This window comes from Aplidium turbinatum, chromosome 9, assembly GCF_918807975.1.
Source record: "Aplidium turbinatum chromosome 9, kaAplTurb1.1, whole genome shotgun sequence".
In the NCBI taxonomy this organism is placed as follows: domain Eukaryota; kingdom Metazoa; phylum Chordata; class Ascidiacea; order Aplousobranchia; family Polyclinidae; genus Aplidium; species Aplidium turbinatum.
The window spans coordinates 22,373,122-22,385,264 of record NC_137480.1 but is presented as its reverse complement, the minus strand read 5'-3'; the positions used below and the strand labels follow the sequence as shown (position 1 = coordinate 22,385,264).

General features: G+C 36.1%; 1 protein-coding gene across 1 annotated transcript; it reads left to right on the top strand.

The window, feature by feature from the left end:
* Window positions 1-3,312: 3,312 nt before the first annotated feature.
* On the top strand, window positions 3,313-11,903 carry LOC145777622 (SCO-spondin-like). The gene is made up of 8 exons (XM_082589056.1): window positions 3,313-3,447; window positions 5,242-6,735; window positions 6,974-7,036; window positions 7,377-7,507; window positions 7,691-7,927; window positions 8,135-8,257; window positions 11,068-11,190; window positions 11,508-11,903. Exons 1-8 carry the CDS (start codon window positions 3,371-3,373, stop codon window positions 11,591-11,593), a joined length of 2,334 nt encoding a protein of 777 aa, XP_082445182.1. The 5' UTR covers window positions 3,313-3,370; the 3' UTR covers window positions 11,594-11,903.
* Window positions 11,904-12,143: the final 240 nt, after the last annotated feature.

Here is a 12,143-nt window from a genome sequence, read left to right as displayed (position 1 = left end):
AGAAAGATACTGAGCAATCTGGTTTAAGGAAAAGACAATTCAAAAACAAAGCAAGGCAACAATATGCTTTGTTCACGCCTTTGATTATTTTGGGTAGGCCATGTGTGACATCATGAATTGTCATGCTTTTTACGTGTTGCGGTCAACATACCTTTCGGTATCCTATCATCAATCATTTTTGCGCATTGATCCCTATCAGTTACTATCTGGGACTTATCATTCATTCATAGCTTGTCACGTCAGTGTCAGAGCCAAATAAGAGCATTGTTTATTATGTTTTTTTAGATCATTGTCACACAAACTGGTAATGAAAACAAACAACTAGCAATTTTTTACATGCATACAGTACTGTACATTGAGGCTTCTTTTAATGGAAAGCTTATGTATGTAGGGTTAAGTTGGTTTGAGAAACACCACTTTAGTAGCCTGCTAACTGGTCTAGTCCAATTCTGGATCAAAGCATGCCAAAAACTAAATAGTTTATGAAATATTACCAATTATGTCTTTTCATATGTGAAAGAGTGAGAACAAGTAGGGCCAGATATGTGGTCGCATTGTACAGTCTTTCCGACTTAGGTTTGTGTTTCAAACAATAGTTCATGCTTTTCAAAAACACCAAAATTCCTGCTCTGGATCCTGTATAGTCGATAATGCAGTGCTGAGTATACAATACGCAAGAATTAAAATTACTTAAAACATAAGAAACACTTAAGTTTGCCGATTTAGTGTGATACTGTCTACTTTATCTAAATAAGTAACTAAAATTATGGATAGTGCATCTTGACTTGGCCTGGAGATGGAAATCAGTAAAAGTGCTGCATTGACCGAGTCAATATAGCAAGATAAACAAATCTGTATGGCATAGGCTTTCCTTTTATCTGCGGCTTAACAGTCTTCTACAGCATCCAATGTTTTCTCCATCAAAGCTGGTGTTCGCTCTTTCAAATGCTGAAGAGCAGGTAAAAGTCCAAACAAATGTTACAGTAGCTCTTCATCAGCATTCCCATGCTAACGTTTATTATTGTATTATGCATACAAATTGAAATGCAAATACAAATAAGCCCAATAGTAGCCTCACCAATATATATTTGATACATTAGTCACTCATTGCAGTTCAGTAGTCTACGCAGAAGAGTTCTAAACTGTGTAGGCTACATTTCCTGTAGAATAATACTTTTGATATGTGTAGGCTACATTTCCAGAGGAAAGCGGCGTTTCGACTCAGCACAGCTTAAAATATCATGTCAGACCGTTTCATAGAAATCAAGAAGTGAATGAGGTTTGATGGTAAAGCTACACAAAGGCAAAGATTCACATAAAACATTTTGATACTGCGATTGTACACATTCGTGAAAATTTTGAATCATTTGAGGGGCAATTATTTATTTGACAATATTCCGAATAAAAGCACACAAACGATAAGCAATCACTGTATAACCACCTTTTAAAAAAACAGAGCCCCCTTGATTGATTATATCACCCTAATAAACCCGAAGAGTTCCAAACGAATATTCAAGTCCTGTTTTCATAAATATTCACATCATTATTTTCACATTTTTTTTTTTTCTGAAAGAAAAACACCAGAAATCTTGCTCTTGATCAGGCCCGGCTACGGTTTGTAGATATTTTGGTAAGCTGGACAGAGAATACTGCAGTGATACAATGAGTAAAGAATACAATCACAAACTAAATGCAAATATAACCAAGCCCAATTGTAGTCTTGCCAGTTTATTTTGGATATGTTAGTCACTAACTGCAGTTCAGTAACCTACGCAGAGGAATATCTGGAAAGCGGTGTTGAGTAGGCTGCATTTCCTGTGGTATGAAACTTTTGGATCAAGGATATTTGAAGAAACCATGTCGAAAAACAGTTTCTTTGAAACCAATAAGCTTATTAGGTTTGATGATAGAAATAAACGAAGAGAGGGATTTAAATGAAGTACTTTTGTACAGCAGTAAGGTCTTTGTTATTGTCATCAATGCAAAAACAAAAGCAAGAAGAAAAAAATCAAATTCTTTTGTATTGCGCTTGTACATATTTGTAAAATTTTGGAAAATTTTGTGGACAGTTGTGTTTTCAGCAATATTCCGAATGGAGCCCAAGATTTAATGAACAATTTTAACTATACGGTACCCCATAAAACAACATAAGTCCCTTTTTATTATAGGCCTAATAAACCGCTAAATTTAGAATTAGGATTAGAATAGGTAGCTCTAATTTAAGCTTGAAAAAAGGCTTTGTATGAAGTAATTTAAAGTGTCGGTGTTAAAAGTTAAAATTTGTTATTTTTGGCCAAAATAACAAGTAGGCCATGATAACTACATAACAAAGTCTGATGGATAGCAATAGTGAACGAACAAAACATAAACAGATATAGAACGCGCGTAATACCGAGCTAAAGTTAAAAAAGTTTCTGGACACAAACATCGTGTAAGCGACAGAAATATATTATCTAAAGTGAAACCCGATTTTAGTTTAAAAATAGTTGGACAGTTAAGTTAATTGCAAGTCACTACACTTTTTTATCGAAATATGATGATAGGCTATAAAGAAAAACTAAGGTTACAAGGTTTTTTGTAAAAAGCGATTCTTTTTTTATGAAACGTGCTTTTATCTACACAGTGTTTAAGTTGATATTTTTTTGCAAGCTTTTTTGTAATAACCCTGCAACTACCATGAAATAAACCACATTCTTCTAACCTATCATTATTGTCATTATGAGGGAAAAATTAAGTGTTCCCATTTGAAACGTTTGTTAGCAACATATAAGCTACTATAGAGCTTACTACAGTTTTGTCAAATATAAATGATGTTCTATTTTATTCGGACATAGCAAAAACATATGTATTAATGATTTTCTTCCACGTAGACTTTATGCCTTGTTTATTCCTGCAGAAAATTTAACAATTTACAATGTGAGGGAAAAAATATTGCTATAAAACTATACAATTGCACTTAATTTTAATTGCCAGAAAATACGAAACTCCAATTACCTATATTCATTGAGGTAGCCTGGGCAAGGGGCATCTTTATTTTAAATAGTTAAACTTACTCTGTAGTTTTTCTCGTGCACATTTCAACAAACGAGTATTTAGTTGGCGTACATGTCTATTTACAATACATCCTCATCTACATTAAAATAAAATTAAAAGTCTTTTTATTTTCATTGAAGTAAATACGGTAAGTTAATTTTGTCAAATGTTGGACCTAAGAGCTACACTATGAACTTGTATTTATGCTATAAAAGATCTTAACCTCATTTTGTCGTTGTTTATGAAAATGAAAACTACAGAAAAACAACTTTTTTAGACAAGTAAAAGGTAGCTAAATAGGCTTTAGTCGATAAACTAATTTCTGAAAAATCAAAGTATGAAGTTTAAGTTGATATTGCTGCTTCTTCTTGTTTGTCTGATTTCTTTCTCTTCTGCTTGGTGGAGACGAAGACGGTAAATAAACAAAAAATAATAATAATAAAAATAATAATTTATATCTTATCACCGGTATTTGAGCTATCCGGTTGGGGGACCTATATTCTCTGTTGCGGTTGTATGAACTATAAAACATTATCGGCGGTTGCAAAATTCTCCATTTGAAATGCAATATAGGAAGCATGACAGATATTATCAATTTTTTTAATTAAGTATACATAATAGGATCTTTTTTATGTTAATGCATATATAAGACGGTAAATAAGCCAATATAATAATATATAATTATTTTAAGGATTCATATTATCAGGGTGTATTTCGTCGGATAAATGTAAATAATTTCAAAAAATAATCAAATTTTTTAATCTCAAATTGACGTTTTATGCTGAAAATTATGTCAAAATAGAGGGTTGATTCCATAACTGATCAAAATTGTCACTAAATAGCAATACCGTTTTAGACAATTTTTATCCTTACTATGTATTTTGCTGTGATTTGCACAAATATATTAACCGTTCCTGTTACTGGCGTAGACCCTATAGTCTCGCTCTCTGCTAATTCAGCAATTTCACATAGAAGCAGTGACGCTAGAAACCTGATATTTCTTGATTTTTACTTTTTTTACTTGCCCCAACTTTTAATCCCGATTATGTTGGTATCGGATAATTGTGAAGTTCACAATAAACCTTTTGTCAGAGCCAGTTATGAAATGCAAGAAATTTGTTGATATTCAATAGCTTGATTGACGGTTTACTATTAGCGTGCGGCTTCATTTTGTGTTTGTCAGTCAAAACGCAACGGCGCTAAAATTCCATTTCGTATCCAAGCGTCAAAATCCGTCATTTTTGCATTGATTCAACGTCGATTTTGCTGTCTGGGTAGGGAGTCGGTCTCTGACGCAATACGAGTCATTCTTTGCTGGCAGACATCAATTAGGAAGGTAATTAGTTATTGGCACAAATTGCTTTGTAGTGCAAAAAGTGCATGGAATACTGTTTGCACAGAAACGGAAAAACAAAATTGATGAAATTCTGTGTTCAATGCAAGCAGACTTTCAAAATAAAATGTGAACTGAGAAATTTGACAAAAAAATGGCGAAAATAGGTCAAAAACCGAGTCTTTATCACCTTTTCTACCTAAAATACACAATCACGAATATATTTTGCGAAATAAATTGATTGAAGTGATAGATAAGGCTGTTGACCAACGTCATACATTTTCCAGTTGTTATTTGATATAAGCCGACGGAGTAATTAGCAATAACAGAGACGTAGACCTGATGGTCTCGGCCAGTAACTCTTGCCGCCAAAAGGAAGCAGTAACAGATACGGTTAAATTAAGCAAGCTCTTAAAAAGAAAGTTTCAACTCTCAATAATATTTTTTTCTTTAAATTTAGTTAACCATAAAAAGTATCTTAAAATTGCATGCCCAAAAAAGAAAGACATAGTTCACAATTTTATATGTAGTCACAGATATCTCAAAAAAGAGATGAGAAGTTTATTCACTATCGCAAGCCGTATCAAATAAAAACCGCTGTCGGCAGGCCGCAAAAGTTTCGATTTGAAATGCAACCGCAAAAAAAAACATAAGATGAAAATATTTTATTGGAGGTTTCTACCGTATGTTGTTTATGAGATTTGAACAAAGTTGTATAAGTTTGTATCAGTTTCGTGTGCTCCCATTAATTATGGCATGCAATTAAGCGTCTTGTCAATACAAAGCCGCGTATAGTTTGAAGCGATATCAAACTGGCACTCGAGCGTCGAATAGATTTTCACGTATTTGCTACATCAATATTTTGATTTAAACAGGCGGAGGCGCTGCAGTCGAGTTGATTGTCAGTGGGGAAGTTGGAGCAACTATGGGTCTTGTTCAGCCAGATGTGGAGGAGGCAGACAATCAAGATCACGATCAGTAGCCAGAGGAGCAAGTTGTGGAGGTTCTGGATGTTCCGGTTCATCTACTTCGACTCGATCTTGTAACACACAATGTTGCCCTGTGAATTGCGTTTGGGGATCATGGAGAAGCTATGGGTCATGTTCGACAACCTGTGGTGGAGGACGGCAAACTAGATCACGAAGTTACCGTGTCTCACCAAGATGTGGAGGAAGATGTAGTGGTTCTTCTAGTTCGTCTCGATCTTGTAACACACAATGCTGTCCTGTGAATTGTAGATGGGGATCTTGGGGTAGCTATAGTACATGTTCTGCCAGATGTGGAGGTGGAACTCAAAGGAGGTCACGATCGTTAGTAACGAGTGTAAGATGTGGAGGATCATGCAGTGGTTCTTCTAGTTCGTCTCGATCTTGTAACACACAATGTTGCCCTGTGAATTGTAGATGGGGATCTTGGGGTAGCTACGGTACATGTTCTGCCAGATGTGGAGGTGGAACTCAAAAGAGGTCACGATCGTTAGTAACGAGTGTAAGATGTGGAGGATCATGCAGTGGTTCTTCTAGTTCGTCTCGATCTTGTAACACACAATGCTGTCCTGTGAATTGTAGATGGGGATCTTGGGGTAGCTATAGTACATGTTCTGCCAGATGTGGAGGTGGAACTCAAAGGAGGTCACGATCGTTAGTAACGAGTGTAAGATGTGGAGGATCATGCAGTGGTTCTTCTAGTTCGTCTCGATCTTGTAACACACAATGCTGTTCAGTGAATTGCAGATGGGCAGCTTGGGGTAGTTATGGTTCGTGTTCTGCCAGATGTGGAGGTGGAACTCAAAGGAGGTCACGATCGATAGCAACGAGTGCAAGGTGTGGCGGATCCAATTGTTCTGGGGATTCTACTTCATCTCGATCGTGCAACTCACAATGCTGTCCAGTGAACTGCGTATGGGGATCTTGGGGTAGCTATGGTACATGTTCAGCTACATGTGGAGGTGGAACTCAAGCAAGATCGAGGAGTGCTGCTTTAAAAGATAGTTGTGGTGGTTCGAAGTGTACAGGACAAGGTCAAGAGTCAAGAAATTGCAATACAAGATGTTGTCCTGTGAATTGCAGATGGGGATCTTGGGGTAGCTACGGTACATGTTCAGCTACATGTGGAGGTGGAAAAATGGAAAGATCACGAACCATACAAACTGCTGCCAAGTGTGGCGGAGTGGACTGTGTCGGTGAAGATACAGAAACAGAAACTTGTAATGACCAAAACTGTCGTATTGATTGTTCTTGGTCTGAGTGGACTGCATGGGAAGAATGTCCTGTGACTTGTGGAGGGGGATTACAATCACGAAAAAGATCAATTGACGTCTCAGCGCAACATGGAGGCAAACGATGTTCTGGAAGTGACAACGATACCAGGTCAATATTCATACACGAGTGATTTATTTTTAAAAGTTTTGATTATTTTTTTGATACAAATGTAGGCTTATGAGCAACGATTACTGCGGGCGTTTGTTAGTTTTTCATTCAGTATTTTTTTTTCAAATTTTTCTGAGTTTAGTTGTTTTAAATAAGTTGAATATTGTTAACGTAGCAATAAGTAGAACTGTTAAGTAACGATTGCTAATTGTCAACTAACAGCGAGCTTTGTTTACAGAGCATGTAACAATGATTGTTGTCCTGTGGATTGCGAATTTTCTCAATGGTCGAAATGGGAAAGGTAAAAATTAAAAATGCATTTAGTCAATATCTATAGAAGGCATTATACATTTCACTGGACTTGGTATATAGGAAATCTGTGATATCATAAGATGGAGTTCAGAATCCATGATGTTTAGACATACAGAAACATTAAATTTACCATTTTATTTTTTTGAGGTTGAAGAAGAGAAATAACTTTTGCCAGGTCACCGGGAAAACATCATAATACCACGAAAGAAAAAAAAAACAATATTGTTTCAATTTTGAAATAATTTAATCAAAAAAAAAATCGTTCTTAAACTTTAGAACAAAAAACGACAAAAGAACAAACAAACAAATTGATTTTTATTATTCTGTAGTTGCAGCAAAACGTGTGGTGATGGAAGCCAATCCAGACAACGTCGCATTGCAATAGAAGCTTCATGTGGCGGAAGTATTTGCATTGGAGAAACAGTCGAAGCTCAAGATTGCAACATAAAATGCTGTCCAGGTTTGGTCAATTGAGCGATAGCTTTTTTTTTCAATCTAAATTTTTGAATATTTATGTAGTTTTTAGTGAAGCAAGCCTATACTCTTGCAAAGTTTTCTACTTGCTATGTTTGGGCCAATTCTTACAAATTTAAACAAATATTTTCTTGCTGAGGGGGGATCATTATCGGTATGCCTTTTGCAGTTAACTGTGAAATAACTCAATGGACGGAATGGTCTAATTGTTCATCTAGTTGTGGACCAAATGGCATCAAGACACGATCGCGCTCCATTACTGTGTCCCCCCAGTGCAACGGATCAATTTGTCCAGAAAGTTTCAATGAAGAAAAGCCTTGCAACAGAATTTGTCACAATGAAGGATTGTTGAATGGCTCTCAGTGTCAATGTGATTTGAGATGGTCTGGTGAATGCTGCGAAAAAGGTAAAGTGTCAACAATTGTAGAAATTACTTCGTAAAATTGCTGCATTATATACAAAACTTTTATTTATTCTGCAACAAATGAGTGCTTGAGACAATGATGTGCTTGCGTAAACTTGCAAAAAAAAACATTATTGAAAATTTATTTTGCATCAAGTACAAAGTGTAGCCTATTACAGTTTGAACGAAATTGATCATAGTAATTTGTAGATAACAATGAATGTGAAAGTAATCTTAATGACTGTGATCCTGAAGCACTGTGTAGCAATACAGATGGAAGCTACACATGTACGTGCAAGGAAGGATATTCTGGGAATGGTAAAGAATGCCAAAGTAAGATCATTGTTTAACTGTTTGCTCATAAGTTTTCCAAATTTATAATTTGTTTCAAGTTTTTTCCAAAGAAGGGTTGCATTTCATTGCCTAAAACAGTTCTGTTCAAACTTTGAACAATGCAATTGATTGAGTTTCGCTTTTAGCAGCATGATCGTTGCTTACTTCACAGTGTAAATACTAACGATCTGTTTAAGCCTGATGCTGCGAGTTCGTTGTAGCAATATCGAATTACACCAGCTTTCGGAACACAGTTCCCTAGTCATGTGCTATGACGAATGGTGTTGAATTCAGTGAGTAGTTCTTTCATGTGGCTCTTTGGCTTTTGGTCAAAAAACCACAAAAATCCGAACCTTGCCGGCTGCAAAACTGCCAACTACGGAACTGCCAACCAAGAACTGTGTCTACAAGATCACATGCAAAAAATGCAGGGAAAGCTATATAGGCAGCACGATCCACCCATTCCACTCCCGCATCAAAGAAAAATTTAGCTCAGACAAAAGTTTGGACTTTGATCATCAACAACACACCACGCCGACTTTGAATTTAAAATTATTGCCAGAGAAAATGACACGGTACAATTACGTTTCAAAGAGGCCATCTTCACAAGCAGACAAAATCTAAAAATCAACAACCGTGCCGAAAGGGAAGAACTACTTCACCTAATCTACTAACAACTGACTCAACAAAATTTCACAGCAATGACACCAACAGCACAGAAACTCAACAGCCGGCAGCCTCAAGCTAAACCAAAGAGCCACATTAAAGCAGGGTGGGCAACGTGCGGCCCGTGGGCCAAATGCGGCCCGCAAAGAAAAATTGTGCGGCCCGCGAAACGTGTTTATAATTTAGTTTAGTCTGGTACGTGTGAACAATTCATTGTGGAGTGGATTATTGTAGATTTCGCTACTTCTGTTAACCATTTTAGAAATCTCCCACCTGCCACCGCTAATCCAGTGTATTTAATTATTTGGAACGTAAAAATGTATGGTCACATAAAAGGCATTATGAACAAATTACGACTTTCGAAAGTTCACACACAGGTAGGAAATCCTTTCCACTTTCCAACTTTAAGAAACTATGGAATGCATTCTGAGAAGAAAACTGAATTTGCAGACCAACTTGAAAAATTGTTGCATGAATTTTTGGCTCGTTTCAAGGACTTGAAATCTCATGAACATTTGTTTGGTATATCCTCTTCGCCATTCAACACAGACATTGACAAAGCACCAGCTGATATCCAACTTGAACTGATTGATCTTCAAGAGAAAATGGATTTGAAAGCAATGTATTTAGAAATGAATCTTGGGCGACTTTTACCGAAAACATCTCAACCAAGATGACTTTCCACATTTGAAAAAATCCATGGGTTCAAAAATGGCTCTTTTTGGCTCAACTTATTTGTGCGAACAATTTTATTCTACAATTGGTGTCATGAAATCTCCCTATCGATCGGTGCTGACAGACGAACACTTGGAAAATGGACTTCGAATTGCGAGCACTTCCATTAAAGTAAATTTGGAAAAAGCCGTCGGAAAAAGAAGCCAGCTGCAAACTTCTCACTGAACTCGTAGACGGTGTGACAATAACTTTGAATAGCAGTTTTCTTCAGAAATTTATTTGTCTTAACTTATTATTTCTGCAAGGAGATAACTCTTAATAATTCCATAAAGTTACCATGAATTACAAAAAACCTCTTTTTTGTGCCTGCAACTACTAGAAATCATATATTGAATAAACGTGCGGCCCGCGGTTTCACCCATTTATTTATATCTGGCCGTCCTGTAATAAAGGTTGCACACCCCTGGGTTAAAGGACCACTCACTGGATTCAACACCATTCGTCATAGCACATGACTAGGGAACTGTGTTCCGAAAGCTGGTGTAATTCGATATTACCACAATAAACTCGCAGCATTAGGCTTAAACAGATCGTTAGTATCTACACTGTGGAGTAAGCTTTGAACAACGGTTCGCACTTACTCCAGTGCTCCTCGTATGCAAGTGCTTTATTAAAGAAACAATTTCATTTTCTCGTTTTAATAGCACTAGTTTCCTAAACCGCATTCCGAATCAAAATTAGCCCAATTCCCAGGGTAAACTGCAAAATTAGCAACCCTTGTTAAGATACTAAACAGCAAACGAGTCTTTGACCTTGCATGTAGGTCAAAGATAATAACATTAAAATTTGTGCCAACTAACAAAGCGGACAATTGAACTCACAATAATCCACCAATGAAGTCAACCACAAGACTGATTTGGCACAAAATAGTCAAAGACACAGGGCTATTGTTTGCAAAACCTTACTCTATTAGGCTTAATTGAAATATTGCACATAACGATACGTAAAGATCATAAACAATTTGCATTTGCTTCATTTGCGTCACGTTTGTCATCAGTTTAAAAATTTGCTTCATCTGTACAAGCGCGTACCATTCAATAGGTTAAAAAGCACTGGTCTAGAGGGTTTCATATTGTTTCTAACACCGCTGAGAAATCTATTGATATTATAGTTTTTTTTTCGAGCTCATTAAACTTTGCTCAGTTTTAAGTTTTTCCAGGAAATTTTGTGGAATCTGTTCAGGAAAGCTTCAGATTTGTAAAAATGAATTTAGGAATTTATTGTTTGCAAAGAAATAGCTTGACTTCGGAAAAGAAAGAGTTCCTTCAGTTATAAATGTTCTACTTTGTAGTCCTTGTTTTTTAATATATATTAACTGTTTACATCAATAGAAAAATAAACAGAAACTTGTAATCATTTTGTTATTACAAAATTAATATGAAAGTATTAGGTTCACTTTTTTGTTACAGATGTGGATGAATGTTCTACTTATCAACATAACTGTCACTTTCTTGCCACTTGCTTGGATACATCTGGTGGCTACACCTGCAATTGCCTGAGAGGCTTTATCGGAAACGGAACTGATTGCAAAGGTAAAAAAGCACCAAATCTATCAAAAGTTCAAAATGTTTTACAAAAATTTAACTTGCCCTTTTCTAATTCAAAGATTCATTGCAATATACAAATCCACATAAAGCGAATTCAGATATTTTTATAAACAAATATAACAACAGAAGTTTATTGTCGCCAAGCATAAAAATCGCCTGTCAAGTGACTAAACAAAACTTTGGTTTTTAAACAAACTCTTACAAGGACTCGATTAGTAAAATATGCTGTTCTTGGGTAATCATATCACGTGATCAACACTTTAAAAATGTTAACACAAGCACATTACTTGATATACTTGCAGATGTAAACGAATGTGAGAATGGAGAAAACGATTGTGATGAAAATGCCTTCTGCTTCAATGCACAAGGCTCCTATTTTTGCAGCTGAATGGAAGGGTATTCGGAATCTGGCAAATGCAATGATTATAGTCGCTTTGCCTTGCATCGAGGAGATTAAATAGTTTTAGTCCCCTTCAGATTTTACAGTAATTGTATTGTCTATTATTATTAAAGTAATGGTCCAACATATACGGTAGGGGTGTTCAAACTTTTCCTCAGGCGGGCCAGATTTGATCGTGCAAAAGTTTTTGCGAGCTATCAACTTCTTACAATCTTGTTTTGAGTAAAGAAAGATGCATATATAGCAATATTGTATTATTTAATGTCATTTTCATGCAATAAAGCAATCGCATATGCAGATTTAATTATTTTGTTGCATACATATTACCGGACATAATAAGTTAAGATTTACTGCTTTATTTATCAGAACTTAAGGGGACACTCCTAATGGAATATCAATTTCAGCACCGCCCTTAATGAATTGGTCGTTTTCGACTGTCAGGACCAAGTCTAATCTGATTGTAGGCATCAGCCAAGTCTATCTTGCTGAAACCATACCCACCACCCAACTTTTGCATTAAGTCTTCCGGTAAGGGTAA